The 20158-nt window shown below is 43.4% G+C and overlaps 1 protein-coding gene across 1 annotated transcript; it reads right to left on the bottom strand.

The window, feature by feature from the left end:
* Window positions 1-406: 406 nt before the first annotated feature.
* Window positions 407-1501, bottom strand: LOC145417852 (uncharacterized). Its single transcript, XM_080286472.1, has one exon. The coding sequence runs from the start codon at window positions 1499-1501 to the stop codon at window positions 407-409; it is 1095 nt and encodes a 364-aa protein (XP_080142598.1).
* Window positions 1502-20158: the final 18657 nt, after the last annotated feature.

Here is a 20158-nt window from a genome sequence, read left to right on the forward strand (position 1 = left end):
CTCTCTCTCTCTCTCTCTCTCTCTCTCGCTAGATTTTGTTGTGTCATCCATGGTTTTTTACTTCCATTTTTATGTATGGATTATAATTTTGACTTTATTTCCGCACCACCCTTGAGGTAAAAGTCACGGCGCGTTTTTTTTATAGAGGTTTCCCCAATAGGCCTAAATCCTCTTGGTATAGAGTCCTTTAAGATCATTCGTCTTCATCAGAAGACGTGCTGATGACGAAGGAATCAACGAAGTGATCAATAACCACATCCCTCCTGGTATCGTCAGCTTGTAGTTTTTCTGCATGATTTACAGCATTTGTCCAGTTTTCCGTTGTGATGCTATCTATTGCTTCACTGATTAGCAATTTTAAATCGGCATTCCTGAATGTATTTCTTTTTGTCACGTATCCTTTAAGTTAAGCCCATATCAATTCTGTTGGGTTGTATTGGCAATGATATGGGGGGAGTCGTACAACCCTATGCCCGTGACTTGAAGCCATCATGTCGATAACATAATTGGTATCAGCGGCAGTGATGTGTTGCGCCACGAGCTGCATCAGTTGCACTTTCATTAGACCGTCTGGTACCTGTACTCCCTTCTCTTCCAGCCACTGCTTTATCGTTGCTTTATTGCTGGAGTTAGTTGGTGGTTTATGAATTTCCCTTGAGTGGTACGATGCATTATCCATCACAATAATTGATGATGGAGGAATGTTGGGTAGGAGTTTGTGTTCAAACCATTTTTCAAACTTATCTGCATCCATTTGGTCATGATAATCCCCGACATTTTTTGCCTGGAATACCAAGGAGCATTCAGGAACGAATCCACTCCTGCTTCCGGCATGCAGGATTATCCAGCGGCCCCCTTTGCCTGTTGGTTGCTTTACTCCAACAGCCTTTTCTGAGGTGCTGTCTATCCGGCATTTAGAAACCGTGTAGTTTTGATTAATCCAGGTTTCATCCAAGTACACAATATTTTTACCATTTCTCGAGACTGTCTTCATTTCCTTCAGGAAGTTGTATCTTGCAGAAATTACATCACTGCTTTCCATCAAAAATTTACGGCCATCAACTTTCGTAAACTTAAACCCTATTTTCTTCATGACTTTCCTTAATGTTTCGCGGCTGCCAGTGTAGGAAAGTGTATTCTTTATTTCCTCGTGGATTTTTTCAAGTGTAGGGATTTCTTGTCTTTCATAATGGCTTAATATAGTCCTGCGTAACACACTTTCATTAAACTCATCAAAAAAGTCAGCAACAGGAGTTTGACGCTTTCTTTTCTTGGGAGAGTTAAACTTTGGAGAGGTAATTTCTTCATCATTTTTTGCTTCTTTCCGTATATTCTCTATCGTTCCTACAGAAACATTTGTTGCTGCAGCTGCTCGATGCAATGCCCTTGAAAGATCACATAAAGGTGCCCCATACTGCTTCTCCTTTATGCAAAATTCGCTCACGTTAAATATAACTTCTTTAGCTTGACTATGAAGGTGTGAGCGCTGTAGGGCCGCCATGACTGTACGTGAGTGGCTATGGATGATGAATGAACTGTAGGGGGTTGGTGACCTCCCATAGCGTACACACAAACACGTGTCGCGTGAGTGCTGCCACCCCAGAGCTGTTTGATATATTTATTTTAATTATGAAAGGATCGCCTCTTCCCACTTTTATCCCTTCAAATTTTCTTGCAATTATACTTGCTAAATTAATTAGCAATGTTAGAAGTGTTGGGGAAGTAAATAATAATTAGAATATTTTTAGAGCAACACTGCCAAATTTTTATGCCACGTTTCTCTATTATCGTATAATATAGTATGCAGAATAGTTTTATTCTTCCTTGATACATGTCAGCACTTTCATTACAGTTATATTAGTATGAGTTATGTTTATGTATCATTCCTACTACACAAACCACAGGCGTTATACATCGTAGGGTTAGGAAACATGGCAACAGTGTAGGCAGAGGCAGACTCCACCAAAACCCTATGTTTAGATTTGTCAGACTATAAGAACTTCACTACAAGGAGTCTACAGTAATCCTAAAAGGCCTTACTGTACTGGAGGGATTACCAGGGATTTCTTTTAACCCGTTCACTACGAGAGGCATTGCTAAAAGAACATTCAGAAGACGTCTTGGTATTTAAGGAGTTATTAGAGATTGTTTTTATGTGTCTAAAATAATCTTCGGGAAACAAGTTAAAAAAAAAAAATCTATGGCTCAAAACAAACCCGCTTCGTTTATTCTTTTATTTTTTTCGTAACAGCCATTGATTTATTCAGCCTAGAGACCGCTCAAGAGGTGGTTTATTTTCATTATATTATCACACAACACTATTACACAACGAAGTGAGAGAGTTAATGTTGGTGGTGGGAGGGAGCAAATGTTGGTAGGAATAGAGGGACCAGGAGAAGGTTGGTTGTACTATTGCTACCCTCACATTATTTTTTTCCGATCGGGGAGGTCTCGTAGTGATGAGGGTCAATGATGGTGCTGGTAGGAATTGGAGGTTGAAGATGTGAGTGGTGGTGTTGGTAGGAATGTGGAGGTTGAAGGTGTTGATAATGGTGATGTTGGTAGGGATGTGGAGGTTGAAGGTGTTGATAATGGTGATGTTGGTAGGGATGTGGAGGTTGGAGGTGTTGATAATGGTGGTGTTGGTAGGAATGTGGAGGTTGGAGGTGTTGATAATGGTGGTGTTGGTAGGAACGTGGAGGTTGAAGGTGTTAGTGGTGGTGTTGATAGGAATGTGGAGGTTGGAGGTGTTGATAATGGTGGTGTTGGTAGGAATGTGGAGGTTGAAGATGTTAGTGGTGGTGTTGGTGGGATTGTGGAGGTTGGAGGTGTTGATAATGGTGGTGTTGGTAGGAACGCGGAGGTTGAAGGTGTTGATAATGGTGGTGTTGGTAGGAATGTGGAGGCAGAGGAGACTTTGGTACTGACTTTAACCTAACCCCCAGGCGAAGGTGCAGGAATTTAAAAGTTGGTGCAGGTTTGAGAGAGAGAGAGAGAGTGTGTGTGTGTGATTTTAACTCCCAGGCGAAGCTGCGTGGATTTAAAAGTTAGTGCAGGTTTGAGAGAGTCGGAGATAGACAGAGACAGAGACAGACAGCAAAGAAGATGAGATGAAGACAGACGGATAAGGAAATAGAAAAAAAAACAGGTGGAGACAGGCATCATGCAGGCAGACTGATTAGCCACCCCTTTTCAGCCACTGCCCTGTCTCGTGATGGCAGAGACAGACAGCATAACAACCCTCCAAAAGTACCGCCAGAACGGGGTGAACCGGCCCATGTTTACCCTAAAATGAAAAGTTAGGGTAAGTTAGGTAAAGTAAAATATAAGTTAAGTTTGTTTAAGTTAGGCAAAGTTAGGTTAGTTTAGGTTACGCCAGGTGAGATGATGGTGAGTGGCAGGTCACAACGGGGCAAGTATACCCTGTGAACATATAATCAAGAAGGTGATATGTCTACGGACCAGAAATGGATGGAGGAGATGAAGAGGAGAGGATAGTGTTTGATGGTGAAGGGGCGTGGGGCAGAGCATGACTAAACGAGGGTAGGCTCACTCGGTAGGTATGGGCGTGACGATGGTTTAATGTAAAGCTTAATACGAGCAGAACAACAACAAGAAAGCATGCACGTCCCTTTCTCATACACCTTGCTTATTACGATACAGGTAGCAATACACCTAGAGACAGCGGTTAAGCAGAGAGAGAGAGAGAGAGAGAGAGGATATATATAGTAAGCTAACATGGGAACCAGCATGAAAGGTGAGTGAGGGAGGAGGGGACGTTAGGAGGTCGGGGGGGAAGTAAAGGGGAAGGTAGGGGAGAGAGAGAGAGAGAGAGAGAGAGAGAGGAGAGGGAGGAAGGGAGGGAGGGAGGGAGGGAGGGGAGAGAGAGTGGGACGAGAGAGAGAGAACGGGTATATGAAGGTAGGAAAAATACGTTGGACATGAGGAGGGAGAGGGAGAGGGAGAGGGAGGGAGGAGGAGGGAGAGTCATGAGAAGGCTTGTCCAGACGAGAGAAAATGGGGGTAGGGGGGAGAAGAGAAGGTGAGAGGGAGGAGGAGAGGGAAGAGGAAGGGAGTTCATGAGCTGGAGGAAGAAGAGGGGAAGGGAAGATCAGGGGGAAGGAAAGAGGTAGAGAGAAGCTAAAGGGGAGAGGGAGGTGGAGGGATTTAATGAGGAAGGAGGGAGCTGAGGAGAAGGAAAGGTAAAGAGGAGAGGAAGAGGAGAAGAAAACTGAAGGTGAGAAAGAGAGGGAAGGGTTGGAGAAATGGGAAGGAGAGAGGGCGAGGAGGAGAGGGAAGAGAAGGGGAGGGGAAATCATTAGAATGGCAATCTAGGCAGGAGTGAAGAGGGAAGGGGAAGGGAAGAGAGGGAAGGGAAGAAAGGGAGGGGTTAGAGATAGGTTTTGGAGAGAGGGAGGACAGAGTGGAGGAGGAGGAGGTAGGGAGGGGGTAAAAGTCATGAGGAAACCGGTCCAGAGAGGAAAGAGAGAGGGGGGGGAGAAAGGGAAGGGGAAGGAGAGGGAAAGAGGAGGAGGAGGAGGAGGAGGTGGGCTGTTCATGAGAAGCAGAGGAGCTGAGACTGGATGAGAAGGAAAAAAGAAAGAAGAGTGAAGGGAAAAGAGGAGGAGGAATCGAGAAGAGGAGGGAAAGGAAGGAAGTCATGAAAAGGCTGGTTCAGACAGGAAAGAAGGGTGAAGGAGGATGTGAAGGAGAGAGGAGGAAAGTGGAAAAGGAAAAGAAGGGATAAGAAGTGAAGAAGAGGAAAGTGAGGAGTGAAGTGAGTTCATATGAAGGGTGGAGTACAAATAGGTGGGAGAGGAGGAAAGTGAGATGGGGGAGAGGAGGGAGAGGGGAGGAAGGGAGCGAGGGAGAGGGGGAGGGAAAGGAAGGGCAATGGGAGAGGGAAAAAGAAAGTGAAGGAGGTTAGGAAAGATACATGAAGAGGAGGGAATAGGAGAGATTGGGGAAGGAAGAGAAGGGGAGAGCAAGAGGGAGGATGGCAATAGAAGGAGGAGAGGTCCAGAGGAAGGAGAAAGGAAACAAAAGGAGGGAATGGAGAGGGAGAATGAGTGTACAAAGTAACGTAAACAGCATCAAATCTATTGGTCTTTACGGGGCAGTTTGTCAGAAAGAAGACTATGCCTGTGATATTATATAATTCAATGAGTTGAAGATATTGATAGCAAAGAAAGTGTGAAGAGAGAAGATGGCCAGTAGAGAAAGGAGAGAAAGGAGAAAGGGGAAGGGAGAAGGAGAGGGAGAAGGAGAAGAGGGAGGAAGAAGGAGTAGGAAGGGGAGAAAGGGAAGGGAGAAGGGGAATAGGAGGAGGAAGGGGACAGGAAAGGAGAGGGGAGTGGAAAAGGAGGAGAAGGAAAAGGAAGAATGTGGAGAAGAGGAGAGGAGAGGCGAGGAATTCATAAGAAGGGAATTTAACAAGAGAGAGAGGAGGGTCAAGGGGAAGGAGAGAGTGTGGGGAGAGCAGAGGGAAGATAAAACAGGAAAGAAGAAAAAAAAAAACAGAAGAGGGAAGGGGATGGGGAGGAGGAGTGAAGAAATCTCAAGAAGGGCAATTTAAACGGGAGAAAGGGGAAGGAGATGGGGGAAGGGAGTTGGAGGAAAAGAAGAGGAAAGGGGGTCTTCTTGAGGGGAATGGTTAAGACAGAAAGAGGAGAGGGACGTGGAGAAGATAAAGAGAGAGGAAAATAAAAGCAAGTAGGAGGAGAGAGAGAAAGGGAAAGATGGAAAGTAGTGAGAAAGGCTGTTTGAAAGGGAGAAAAGAGGGAAGCAGAAGGAAAGAAGGAAAGGAAACAAAGGAGGAGAGGAGGGAGAGGGAAAATCATGAAAGCACAGGGGTCCAAACATAATCGGAGGGAGGAAGGGGGGAGAGAAGGGGAAGGAAGGAGGAGGTGAAGGAGGAGGGAGGGGAGAAGGGAAAATAAAGGGAAAGGAAATACAAAGGAGTGCAAAGGCAAGCAAACAGCAACAAACATATTGGTCTTTTCGAAGCTGCTTGCTACAAAGACATAGACTATGATGTCTGATTCTGTGAGCTGAAGATAAGGAGGGCAAAGCAAGAAGGCCTCCCCCTCCCACAAAACCCTCAGTCAAAACCGGCAGGAAAAAAGTGAGAAGAACCACCATGCAGCATAGATAAATATCCATGGAAAGTTCATATGAACGATTGAAAAAAATATATATATATCGTACAATCTTTAAGAGAAAATTAACATTATTTCAAAAAAGTGTTGCTGTATTTTCCATGACCTGCAAGAGAGGAAAATCAGTCCTCAAGCAGATTAATTTAGCTATTCATCCATTAAGCGATTAACTGAAATTTCGAAGGCAGATATACTTATCCAATCGACTCTAAAACGTTATTAACGTATTACAGTCCACAGCGTTACTTTCCATGCAGTTTGTTCCATATGTTGAACTCTGTTGAAGATTTTTTTTTTTTTTTGCTTCACTAGACTGGAAACTGCTGCCGATGACTTTATATCTGTCACCTCTAATGTAATTTGACTGGTATATATTTTGAAATACTTGTCAACCACCATATTGTCACGTCCCTAAAAAAAAAATTGGTATAATTTAATCAAATCCCCTCGTAATCTGCTCTGAGATCGCCTCGTAATCTGGGCTGAGACGGAAAGGAAAGAAGGGGAAGGAAAGGGAAGGAAAGAGGAATGAAATGATGGAGGAAGAGAGAGAAGGGAGAAAGAAGGGAAGGGAAAAGGGGGGGAAAATGAGGAAGCGAGAGGGAAGACCGGAACAGAGAAGAAAGGGGAGGAAAAAGAAAGGATAAGGGAAGGGGGAAGAAAAGAGAAGAGAAAAGGAAGGGAAAGAAGAGAAAAGAAGGGAAGGGAAAGGGAAGGGGAAATGGGAAAGGGATAGAGAGGGAGGGAGAGAATCATGAAAATTGAGAGCACACATGAGTAGGGGAATATGGAGGGGAGGGGGGAAAGGAAAGAGGACAGGAGGAAAAAGGCTCAGAATAAGGATAGGTAGGGGTATAGGAGGGGAGAAGGAAGAGGAGCAAAACGTGGAAATGATGGGGAAAGGGGCGATGGGGAAGGAAAAGTTGTAAGAAAAGGAGGGAAAAAAGTCTAAAAAGTAGAAAAAAAAAAAAGGAGAAAGGGGAACAGAAGAGAGAGGAAAGAAAGAAGTATAGATCTTGAAAAAAAAAAAAAAGAAGAAGAAGAAGGTATGGGAGGAGTTAAGAACGGAGAGAAGAAAGGAGAGGGAGAGGAAGGGAGTGAGTAGATGATCAAAAGGGAGGGAAAGGGGAAGGGAGGGAAAGAGAAAAGGAATGGAGGAGAAGGGATAAGTCATGGCACAAGAGGAAACCAATTATTAGTAGGTGGAAGAAGGAGTACTGAAGGGGAAAGGGAAGGGGGAAGGGAAGGGGGAATGGAAGGGAAGGAGAAAAAGCTCTGAGGAGGGGAGTGGAGGGAAGGAGTCCAGAAAGGAGAGGAGGAAGTAGAAGAGAGGTAGAGGAGGGGGAGGAAAAGGTGGGGAAAAATCATGAAGAGAAGAAAGTTTCAGACAAGTGAGAGAGAGAGAGAGAGAGAGAAGGAGTAGAGGGCAGGAGAGGAGAAAGAATTGGAGAGGAGGAGGAAGGCGAAACGAGGAGAAGTGGAAAGAGGAAAGAGAGGGGAAGGGGGAGGGGGAGGGGGAGGGGGAGAAGGAGGAGGGGGAGGAAGAGGGACCGTGAAAACAGGGGAATCAAGACAAGGGAAATGGAAGGGGGGAAGGAGGCGAAAAAGAAATAATGATATGAAGGAAAGGGAAGAGAGGTAGGGGGAAACAAGAGAGAGAGAGAGGGGAACAGAAAGAAGAAGAGAGGGGGGAAGAGAAGTAGGAAAATTCAGTCATGTGGAGAGGGGAGGTGGAGGAGAGAGAAGGAGGGAAAGGGGAGGGGAATCCAGCCATGAGAAAGGGAAGAGGGAAAATGGGATGAAGGAGAGGGAACAGAGAGCAAATTGGAAAGGAGAGAGGGAGGAGAGGAGAGGGAGAAACAGGTCGTGATAAGGGAGGGAAGCATGGAGAGAGAGAGAGAGAGAGAGAGAGAGAGAGAGAGTCAGAAGAGAGCTAAAGGGGGAGGAGACAAGCCATAAGTGGGTGAGGGGGAAGGGGAATGGAGGAAGGGGAGGGAGAAGGGAGGGAAACAGGTCATGAGAAGGGGAGGGTGGGGGAGGAAAGGAGAGAGGAAGAAGGAGGAGGGCAGAAGCCATGGAAAGTTGAGGAAGGGGAGGAGGAGGAGGAGGGGGAGGGAAGAGGGAGGGATGGGGGTGGGGGAGGGGAGAGAGAACTGGAAAACTGACTGGCCTGTTGCAAGGGGGAATTGGAAGAAGAAAGAAAATGGGAGAGCATGGAGGGAAGGAGGACGATAAGAGAGAAAGAAAAAGAAAGAGGGATTAAGAGGAAGAAATGGAGAACAGAAGAGAAAAGAGAAGAGGGGGAGAAAGAAGAGGAGGAAGAAGAGAGAAACAGGAGGGAAAAGGAAGAAGGTGAGGAGAATGGAAGAAGAAGAGAGAGAAAGATGAGGAAAAGGAATGAAGAAGAAGAAGAGCGGGAGAATGTGAGAGAAAAGACAAAAAGAAGAAGGAATGAAAAGAGGAAGAAGAATATGAGGAGGATGGAATAAGTAGAAGAAGAAGCACAAGAAGAGAGAGAGAGAGAGAGAGAGAGAGAGAGGAAACTGGAAGTGTGTTGCAAGTTGTCCTGCCATAAGCGTTTGCAGTTGCAGGTATGGAAGTCTGGTAAACACACACACACACACACACACACACACACACACACACACACACACACACACACCTCATCATCAAACATATACCATCCTCTTATGCATTCACAGCACTCTCTCTCTCTCTCTCTCTCTCTCTCTCTCTCTCTCTCTCTCTCTCTCTCTCTCTCTCTCTCTCTCTCTCTCTCGTTTGTGTGTGTGTGTGTGTGTGTGTGTGTGTGTGTGTGTGTGTGTGTGTGTGTGTGTGTGTGTGTGTGTGTGTGTGTGTGTGTGTGTGTGTGTGTGTGTGTGTGTGTGTGTGTGTGTATGTTTATGTGTGTACGAATGTATGTATGTATATTTATCTGCATTGTTTAGTGTAAGACCTACATTGAAATAATTTTATCCCTTGAAGCACATTGTTACCTGAGACCACCTGGATGGGGCTACACCTTCACCTGCCGCCAATAATAATCAGTGTATTGACTCATGGACAGGTGTGCCTTAGAATTTATAGATCTGAATATCGCTAAATCAGTTTCACCTTTCTCAGTACCTATGACATGCTTCCTAGAACAGTCATATCACACCAGGACAGTCCTAGCATGTATTCAGTATGGACGGTGGGTACTAGTGCTAAGGCCGGCACCTGTGTGGGACGCGTAGGAGGACGGCTGGCCTTCAGAAGTCGAACTGTTCTTTTCTTACCAACCGAACTTAATTACCTGCGCGTTCATAAAAGGATGTCCTGGAATAGACCCTTTAGCACGATAACATTCTTATTTTACAATTTTCTAGCTCCTGGGTACATTTCCATTCAGAATAGGGGAAGTATGTCAAACTAAAGGGTGTGGAAGCTGTCTGTTATGCCCTTCGCTCCAATATGTCCAATCTAAGTAGGAGAAAATGCCTGGCGGTAACAAGAACGAAAGCAATAAGACATCCTGGGGTTGAAGAGGTTAAGTAGCCTACTGTAGTTAAGTACGACTGGTGAAGTAGACTGCTAGAGTTAAGAATGACTGATCAAGGAGACTACTGTAGTTAAATGTGACAGGTTAAATAGGATACCGTAGTTAAGTATGACTGGTTAAGTAGACTACTGGAGTTAAGAATGACTGATTATATAGCCTAAGGTAGTAAAGCACGACTGATGGGAGTGCTTTCGAGTCTTTCTCCTTAGCTTTGAATGCATCAGTGAACTGTTTTACTATTACGATCCATTTCCTTTTGTTCCACCAATAGAAAAGGCAATAGCAGTTACCATTCTAACTCACTTCATGCATAATAAAAAAATGGTATGTGAATGATCACTAACTTACATTATAACAGACGCAACAGTTTAACTTTTATGCTTAGTTGCCGCCGCTTCTACAATATTCCCTTCGAGCTTTATAATCCCTGAAGTAGTTATTTGTACCTATTTACCAGCACGAATAATTGCTGGGAGGTCTGAGGGGTAAGGGAGAGGGCGTTGTGTTTTATTTTCATGTTGTTAACTTCTGTAACTTGGCAGTAAATCATTTTTTTTTTTTTAATATTAAGAATGAACAAACTAATAAGTACCGTAAGTTCTGTGTGGTCTATGTTCTTCTATCTATCCTTCACCTCTTGGTTTTCTCTTTCTCATATCTCCCCCCCCCCTCTCACCTTCTCTCTCCTTCCTACCCTAGACCCAGCCTACACATCATTTTTCTTCTCTCCTTTCTCTCTCTTCTTCAATCTTTCCTTCCTAATCTCTGCCCTTCACCTCCTCTCCTTCCTCCTCTCCTTACTTCTTCACCTCTCGGACTTTATCTGTCAGACACTTTTCTTTATTTTCCTCCACCATTTTCTCTTTCCTCCTCCTCCTCCTGTCCTTCAACTCTCCTCTGTTCTTCACCTCTCCTTCTCCCTCTCCCTCACCCCTCCTCCTGCCTCCCCATCACACCTCTCCCTCCTCACTCTCTCTCCCTCCCTCACCGTTCCTTCCCCACCCAGCTTTCACTACACGACAAAGTTTAGGAATATTTACCTTACCACATTGCAGGAACCTACGTTTACAAAGGAGTGAACAATTCGGCAGTCGATAAATACTTCACAACAGACCAATCAACTTATACTAGAGGTAAAGCCTATCAACTTGAGGGAAATTATATCTAAGTTATGCAAAAGTTTCCCCTTCAAGAGACAAATAAGCATATGGATAAAATGACCCAGAGATGTGGTAGACTTTGGTACTGTGCAAAATATAATCACTTCTTTAACATGACCTCCTCTTCTTTCATTCTCGCCGCCTCCAGACGACTTTCTTGTGCTTGGGGAGACTTTTCGAACAGGAGGGATTGTTTTGTGATTTTCATTAACCCTTTCAGTACCAGATGGGTCTTCTAAAATAATGTAAACCTTATGAAAGCTGCAAGAATTTAAAAAAAAAAAAAAAAACGCTAACATACTGAAGGGGGGAAAACATTGTGTAGACAAAAATATAGCCAAGCGTCAGATTGGTAAGTTTTTTTTTTTCTTTTTTTACACTAGGTTAGTCCAAATTTTCTTTCTTCTGCAGCTTATTTTACGTAACTCAGATTTGGAAAAAAACAAAAGACACTTCTGCGGTTCTATATTCTTTCCATAGCATTTCTTCTTGAGTAATGCCATATTCTAGTGTTTTTTTTTTTTCTTTTACAAGGCAGCAGTGAAAATGAAGATAAGGCAATATTACCCCAACTTAGTGTGAAAAGAGTATAGAACAATTTTGGTTGAATGAAGTAAAAAAATCACTTAATGATCACTTTACCCACGTTGAGCCCCTCCATCCCTTCCTCCCTTACCTCGATATACGTACAGGTACATCCCTAAAAGTAAATAAATAATTAAATAAAATGTAAATATCACGCCAATTAAATCACTTCACATTTCGACACTTACATAGGCCTCCCTGTGATGGTAGTGAAAGTATTAATCTTGCTGTATATGAAAAATGCATAAAACATTACAGTAAAGAATGTTATATAATCTGGTAGCACTGTAATGGAGCCTTCTCTGTCTGGGGAATTTGTTCATTTCCGTAAGCTCTGAACCCCAGTGCGGCGTTATCTCTTGCTTTCTATTTTATTTTTACTTAGTTAGCTAGTTCTTTTGAGGGACGTACAAATGGCCATTCACGACTTTTCGGCTGCATAGGAGGTAAGAATATTTACATTCATAGTTTTCTTTGTATTAACTCAAATCATGTTTAAAACAGAATAATATCGAGTGAAAATGGCTCCTGACATGATATCAAGCACTAGTTGGACAATGCTATGCTTCGATTTTGTCAGTGAGGAAAAGACAGTGTCAAAGACCGTCCATCTTTTCACAGTGTTTGAAAAATTGCTTGTTAGTTTTATTACTTATGGCGTCCTCTTCTCCCCACCTTTTCCCTCCTTCCCTCCTCGTCTTCCTTTCTCATCTGTTTTTCCTCTTCCTCCCTCCTCTACCTTTCCCCTTCATCCCTCCTCTACCATTCCCTTTCCTCCCTTCACTGCCTTTCCTCTTCCTCCCTCCTCTACCTTTTGTCTTCATGCTCTGCCTTTCCTCTTCCTCCCTCCTCTAGCTTTCATCTTCCTCCTTCTTCTACCTTTCCTCTTCCTTCCTCCTCTACCTTTCCTCTCGCTCTATCTTTCCTCTTCCTCTCTCCTTTTAAACTTCCTCTTCCTTCCTCCTCTACCTTTCCTCTTCCTCCCTCCTCTACCTTTGGCCTTCCTGCTCTTCCTTTCCTCTTCCTCCCTCCTCTACTTTCCTCTTGCTTCCTCCTCTACCTTTCCTATCCCTCTGTCGTTCCCTTTCCTTGCTCCTCTACCTTTCCTCTTCTCCCTCCTCTACCTTTCCTCTTCTCCCTCCTCTACCTTCCCCTTCCTCCCTCCTCTGTCTTTCCTCTTCCCTCCTCCTCTACCTTTCCTCTTCCTCAACTACCTTTCCTCTCCCTCCTCTACCTTTCCTCTTCCTCCTTCCTCTACCTTTCCTCCTCCTCCTTCCTCTACCTTTCCTCTTCTTTCCTTTCTTTTTTTACCTCTCTTTTATATCTACACTGGGTCAGAGGGTTCAAAATCTGTATTCTCGTGGGCTTTTGAGGCTTTCTGACAAATATTTCTTGTTTATTTATCTTGAATATTAGACCTCGATACTTTCTTTTATGTATTTCACTTTTCTTTCATACAATTAACCCCTATATTTTCTTTTATTCTACTAATTTCTTCTTTCGACACAGATGCATAGACAGCATAGAAAACCACAAGATAAAGAAATATGTCTCTAAGGAAAAGGTGTTAGAAGCCGCCATTACAGACTAGCATACGGATCAGATATTACCAAAAGCTGATTTACCTTCACAAGAATATGATATTACTATAAGGGTAAATTTCTCCCGTTCTGAGCAATTCATGGCATTGTAAATCAAGACATATTCTGTTACTGTTCTTCTCCCTTCCAGGTCACTGAGGAACAAGTCTGCTGATTAAGGTAAGGTGGAATGTATTATCTTTTCATCCTTCCCTGTACAATTTTCAGGACAGCTTTATGTATACTACGTGAAGGAACTTTTCTCTCTCTCTCTCTCTCTCTCTCTCTCTCTCTCTCTCTCTCTCTCTCTCTCTCTCTCTCTCTCTGTGTAACAAATATATATATATATATATATATATATATATATATATATATATATATATATATATATATATATATATATATATATATATATATATATATATATATATATATCTATATATATATATATATATATATCTATTTATATATATATATATATATCTATATATATATATATATATATATATCTATATATATATATATATATATATATATATATATATATATATATATATATATATATATCTATATCTATATATATATATATATATATATATATATATATATATATATATATATATATATATATATATATATATATCTATATATATATATATATATACATATATATAGAGATATATATAGATAGATATATATATATAGATATATATCTATATATAGAAATATATATATATATATATTTATCTATATCTATATATCTATATATATATCTATATATATATATATATATATATATATATATATATATATATAGACACACAGAAACACTCTCATATAAATTATCATTTTCATTTCGTCCTTCTTTTCTTTCTCCAGTCTCCTCTCCCTCTTCCAGTCTTTTTTACTCTACCCTTGTCCCTCTCCTGCACTTTACTCCCTCCTTCCTCTTCTCTGCTCTCTCTCACCTCCACGATTTCCTCCTCCTCCTCCTCCTCCTCCTCCTCCTCCCCTCCACTTGCATACACACACACACGGATTTTAAACATGTCGTAACCGTCCATGAACCGGACCAGCCTCTCTTTAAATATCCTTAAGCCATTCAGGATCAAGAAACTTTTGTACTTGAGTTTTGATGCCGCAAGATGATTTAATTCAGCTGAGGGGAGGCCTCTTGTAGTGAAGGGGTTAGAAGCGGTCTCAAATAATAATAATAATAATAATAATAATAGTAGTAGTAGTAGTAGTAGTAGTAGCAGTAGTAGTAGTAGTAGTCGTAGTGAGAAATTGAAATTAAAGTACAAGTGGAGAATAAAAAAAAAATGTACGACGGTGTGAGGAAATACGGAAATATTATAATGACTTTGTAGCGTCTTCATGATGTACTGTACCCGTTGTGATTTGTTCAGGAGAAGGTAACATCCACTTATCATCCAGTCCTTTATTGTCCCGCCAGGAGCGTAGGGGCCCGGAGCTAGGCTATTTGGTCCCAACAGTTTAGGTGAAAGTAACAATTGAAAATGATTTAGTGAACATTTACAGGGCAGAGGCTTACCCTTAAAGATTAATTTATACGGGGTTTAGGAGGAAGGAAGAATAAATATAAAGAAAAAATGGTGAGGAAGATGGTGTTTGTAGCCAATTTTATGATGTAAGTTTGGTTATTTAAATTCTGAGGATTGGTATTAGCTCGTCCCCTCCTCCGCCCCGCAAACTCGGTACCAGTCGGCAGTGAGGCTCGAACCCTTGTCAACAGCGTCCCCCATTCACGAGGCCAGTACCAACTCGACCGAGACACTGAGCAGCCATTTCAGGTCTGCTCTCCGTATCCACCCTCCCCCCACCCCATTCTCACTTAACTGCCTGTGCAATTCACGTCTCGAGTCCAGGTCATTGATTTTTGCAATACAGTTCTTTTGTTTATTATGCTGTCGAATTGTGTTACGTATACTATTGCAAATTATTTGTGTGGCTTTCGAACTATGTGCTCTTAAAAGACTATAGTTCTTTCTCTTTAACTTGGCCCAGAGTTTCGTCCTTTTGTAGCTTATTTCCTGTAGATCAGTGACGGAAAAGGACATACTGCTGCTATTTATCCTATACAGTACACCTCCTCTTGGCCATCATCAGATTCAAGTATTACTGCCTTATAAACACTCAGCACTGAAGATGAGGAGATGGTAATTTTTTGCCAGATAAGAGAAAAGTAGTGTAGGTGCAGATATTAGACTCTATGCATACAGGGGTTTCACAGTGTTGAAAATTGTCGTCCGTCGGTACCCAGAATATACTGTAGGTGTTGGGCCTTATCAGCTCTTTAAGGCCTTGTAGTCAATCCCAAGCCACATAAAATTATCTGGCTTTAGTTAAATATAAAGCCTTTGTGGTTAATGATACTGAATAAGTTAAGGGTTAAAGAGCTTGGTCTGCCTTTAATACAAACACCAGAGCAGATCAAGCAGCCGATTCCTATGCACCTCAGAAGTCGCCTCAGACCTGTTTGGGGTGCTCTGTTTAATGTTCCTCGCATCATATCCGTCTCATTAAAGCCGTCCCATTAAACCCTCCCTTGGCTGAGCTGCACTGAGGCTCCTGCTGCTGGTGTGGGAGGGGTGGGAGGGGGAGGCGGGTGTGTAAAGACAACACAAACACTAACAAGAAATCGCCTGCATCATCTAACACTATTTTCTATTTCATCCACCGTCTCCTCTTGATCAAACCTCTTCTCTTCCCTCTAACAACCCTTGAAAAAAAAAAAAAAAAAAAAGCGACCTGAAACCGCAACCTCATCCTGGAAAACTGGAAAGTCCACTATCTGGAAGCGTGCCTGGAGGAGTGGGGGGCAGGGAGAGGGGAAGGAGCGGATGGAGAGGGAGGGGGGAGTAGTGGGAGTGGTGGAGAAAGAGTGCACGTTGGGGGAGATAGGATGGAGGGAGAGTGATGGGGTTGAAGGGAGAGTTGGGAGGGAGGAGTGATAAAGGTTGGGAAAGAGAGAATGAGTTGTTGAGTCTGAGTTAGAGTGAGGGGAAAGTGGGGAGAGAGGAGGGAAAGAAGTTGGGGAGGGAGGAGAAACAATGAAAAAAAAAATGGAGAGAGAATGGTAAGAGAGAAGGAACAAAGTGGGAGGAAGGAGAAGAAAGGGAGAAGGAATCAGGTGGAAGCAGAGAAAAAAATGAAAGACTTGAGAGAAGTAGAAAGAAAGGCTGGAGGAAGGAGTGAATGTGAGGAAGGTAGGTAGGAGGGAGAAGTGAATGGATGAAGTCTTGGTAGACAAAAAAAAAAAAAAAAAAGAGGGAGGGGATTGGACGTGGAGACATAAAGAAGAGACTGGGATGGGCAGGGAGAGGGGGATTGAGTGGAATGGTTAGGCAGAGGGGGTGGGGTGGGATAGCATGGGAGACGGAGGTGGGGTGGGTTGCGGAGGGAGAGGAGGGTGGAGTGGATGGGGAGAGGAGGGTGGGATGTTGGGAGCAGAAGAAGTGAGGGGGATGTGGGGAGTGTGAGAGAGGTAGACAGAAGGAGCTGGTGAATGAGATTAACGATGAGTGGAGCGAGAAGGAGTGGGGAGAAATTAAGGGTGCATGTGAGCGAGGTTAGCAGGGAGAATGGATGAATGAAATGTGGTTGGATGGGGGATAGGGGATGAGTGGGAGAGGGGAGGATTAAAGAGAGAGAAGGACAGAAGATAGGATAGGAGATGAGTGAAGAAGGGAAGAATAAGTGGAGAGAATGATAGTAGACAGGTACTGAGGGTGACTGAGAGAGAGCGAGTAGGGAGAAAGGGTGAATGAAACTAGGATGAAAGTGGGTGAATACGAAAAAAGGGTAAGGAATAGGACCTAGAGGTGAAGAAGGCGAGGGAGGTGAGTACAGGTAGGGTGAGTTCAGGTAAGAGTGAGTGAGTGAGTGGAGAGACTGGATGAATGAAGTGAGGTTGGATGAGGGGGAGGGGAGGGGAAAAGAAGAGGAGTGGAACCTAGCGAAGAGAAATGAAGCAGAGTAGTGAGGAATGAGTGGGGTGAGTTTGTGTAGAGGCGCTGAACGGTGAGTTGCAAGGAAGAATGGATGAATGAAGCTGAATGGAAGTGGACAATATGGAGGAAGTGAAAGGTAGTAAAGAGAGAATGAGGAGAATGGGGAGGCAGGTTGAAAAATATGGGGAAGAGAGATGAACAGGATATGTCTGGGTGAGGATGAGGGAGAATGAGTGAGTGAGTAGAGTGAATGAGTCAAGAAATATGACTGGATGGAACTGAGATTAGACACGAAGAAAATGGAACAGACGAAACATGTGAAAAAGTGATGCAAGGGATTATTAGATGGGGAGATATGAATGGGGTCGTTTGAGAGAGAGAGAGAGAGAGAGAGAGAGAGAGAGAGAGAGAGAGAAATATAACAGTGATATATGTCAAATGAAAATCCCATCCAGCAGAAAACACTGTATTGGGAAATTTTAGAGGACAGACAGAAATTAGGCTTGAAAAATCCTGAATGTTATTACTCTTTATTATTTTATTTGTATATTTTCTTGTCTGCTTGTGGTTGATAAGGTTATATGCTAGTGTAGCTGTGGGGTTAGAAAGTTTAGGGTGGAGGTGAATGGACGGAGGGGGTGAGGTTAGTGAGGTTGAGGGTGGGGTTAGTAAGGATGAGGGGGGGTTCAGTGAGGTTGAAGGTGGAATAAGTGAGGTTGAGGATGGGGTTAGTGAGGTTGAGGGTGGGGTTAGTGAGGTTGAGAGTGGGGTGAGGGTTGGGTTAGTGAGGTTGAGGATGGGGTTAGTGAGGTAATGAGTGGGGTTAGTGAGGTTAAGGGTTTGGTTAGTAAGGTTGAGGGTGGGGTGAGGGTTGGGTTAGTAAGGTTGAGGATGGGGTTAGTGAGGTAATGAGTGGGGTTAGTGAGGTTAAGGGTGGGTTTATTGAGGTTGAGGGTGGGATGGGTGAGGTTGAGGGTGGGGTTACTGAGGCTGAGAAAGAGATGAGTGGACAGGTTGGCTAGGGTTAATACTCGTAATGCTGAGGGTTGAACTGTTGAGGTTTACGCTAGAGGTGGATGAAGTGGGAGGGTGGAGTTTGTGGAATTAAATATGGAAGTGGGTGGACGGCAAAAATGATGTTGATGAGGTTATAGGTAGGTAGGTAGGCAGGTAGATGAGAGAAAGAGAGAGAGAGAGAGAGAAAGAAAGAGAGAGAGAGAGATTAGTAACAGGAGTGAGGTTGAAGACGGAGAATGAGGTTGAGGGTGGAGGTGGGCGTGGCAGTGTGAATAGTATTTGCAAGGGTGAAGGTGAGCGAGAGGGTAAGTAGGTAGGTGAGGTGGGTGCCAGTGGAATGAGGTTAAGGGGTATATGTGTGTGTGTGTGTGTGTGTGTGTGTGTGTGTGTGTGTGTGTGTAATGAGAGTGGAGGATGGATGGATGAGAGCTAAGTGCAAATGTGAATGGACGTAGGTGGATATGCATGAGTACGTAGGTGGATGACTGGAATGAGGTAAAGAGTGTATGGGGGGAGTGGATGTGGATGTCGGTGGAATGAGAGTGCAGTCAAGCAAGGAAGCTGAATGTGGTGGAAGGTGGATGAAGATGTGGATGTGAATGGGATGTGGCTAAAGATATCATTGTGAAGAGGAGGAATATGGATCAAGGTGGAATGAGGTGAGGTTGGACAGGTAGAGTTAATGTGGATGTAGGTGGTATAAAAACAGATACATGTTGTTAGGGGAGCTGTGGTGTATAGATTGAGGTGGATTAGGAGGATGTGTGTGGATGTGGATGTGATGAAAACGAGGATATGATGAAAGACTAAGATATGGATGCTAGTGGAATGTGGATGGAGGTGAATGGGGTTGGGTTTGATGTGGATGTGTATGCAATGAGATTAACTTGCTCAACACGGTGATGTCTTTACTATATTATTGCTATCTCCAGACGATTTCATTCAGCTTGAGGGTGATTTTTCGAGATGAAAGGGTTAGATCTTGCCTTTATTACCCCCTTCATTACTAGTAGGCTATTTTAAGCTTAATATATTGGTCTGTTAGTAGCGAGGATAATAGTAAACAAGACGCATCGTAGTGAAGCGATTAAAACTGTGTGGAGAAAGTGGCAGGAATTAAGGTGGAGGGTAAAACTGGGGATTAGGATGTGGGTGGAGTGGATGTATTTGCATGTGTGGAAGGGGAGGTGCGTGGGGCCCATGTATGATCGCGTGGAGGACAGAGTGGATGGAAGAGAGTGAGTGAAGAACAGAAGAGGTGGAGAATAGGGTACTGAAAATGAAAGTGTGTGATAAACAGAGAGGATGGACGACATAGAGAGAGGTAGCGTAAGTGGAGAGCAGAACGAACGAAAAGGGAAGAAAAATGGGTGGAAGACAGAATGGGTGGAGGTTTATATGTGAGGAAGACCAGGTGGAAGGGTGACACGAGAGGATGAAAAGAAAGTAAGTGAAAGATAGAGTGTGTGGAGGAAAATGGATGAATTGCAAAGCTGGCGATGAAAAACAAAATGGATGGGGATACAAGGGGTGGAGGACAGTGGACGGGGAGCAGAGTGACCAGATGAGAGAGTAGGTGGAGAAAAACTGATGTAGGTGGAAGGATGGATGACATTAAGAAAATATGGTTGAAGTAAGAGTAGAAAAAAGGAAAATGGGTGGATGAAGGTTATAAAATGAAGGCAGAATAGGTGGAGGAAAATGGATGGATGAGAGAATGGATAGAGACAAAATAGGTGGAGGAAAGAATGGATGGAAAACAAAATAGGTGGAAGAAAGAACGGGTGGAGGAAGAAATGGGTGGAAGACAAAATCAGAGGTGGGAAGAGTGGAAGGAAGAAGGAGTGAAGGAACGATAAGATGGGTGGACCGAGTGGGTGGATAATTGAATGGATAGTGGACAAAATGGGTGGAAGACAAATGGATAGTGGACAAAATGGGTGGAAGACAAATGGATAGTGGACAAAATGGGTGAGGCCAAGATATGCAGTGGACAAAAGGGTGGAGGATAACATGGATAAATGGACAAAATGGGTGGAAGACAAAATGGGTGAGGAGAAAGTAGTGGACAAGATGAGTGGAGGAAGAAATGTGTAGTGGACAAAATAGGCGGAGGACAGAGTGTGTGTGTGTGTGTGTGTGT

The sequence above is a fragment of the Coenobita brevimanus genome, chromosome 111 (genome assembly GCF_032717465.1).
Source record: "Coenobita brevimanus isolate Jiangsu-jjx chromosome 111, ASM3271746v2, whole genome shotgun sequence".
In the NCBI taxonomy this organism is placed as follows: domain Eukaryota; kingdom Metazoa; phylum Arthropoda; class Malacostraca; order Decapoda; family Coenobitidae; genus Coenobita; species Coenobita brevimanus.

Excerpts from the sequence above, each read along its gene's own strand:
- LOC145417852 (XM_080286472.1), bottom strand. The coding sequence starts at position 1,501 with ATGGCGGCCCTACAGCGCTCACACCTTCATAGTCAAGCTAAAGAAGTT.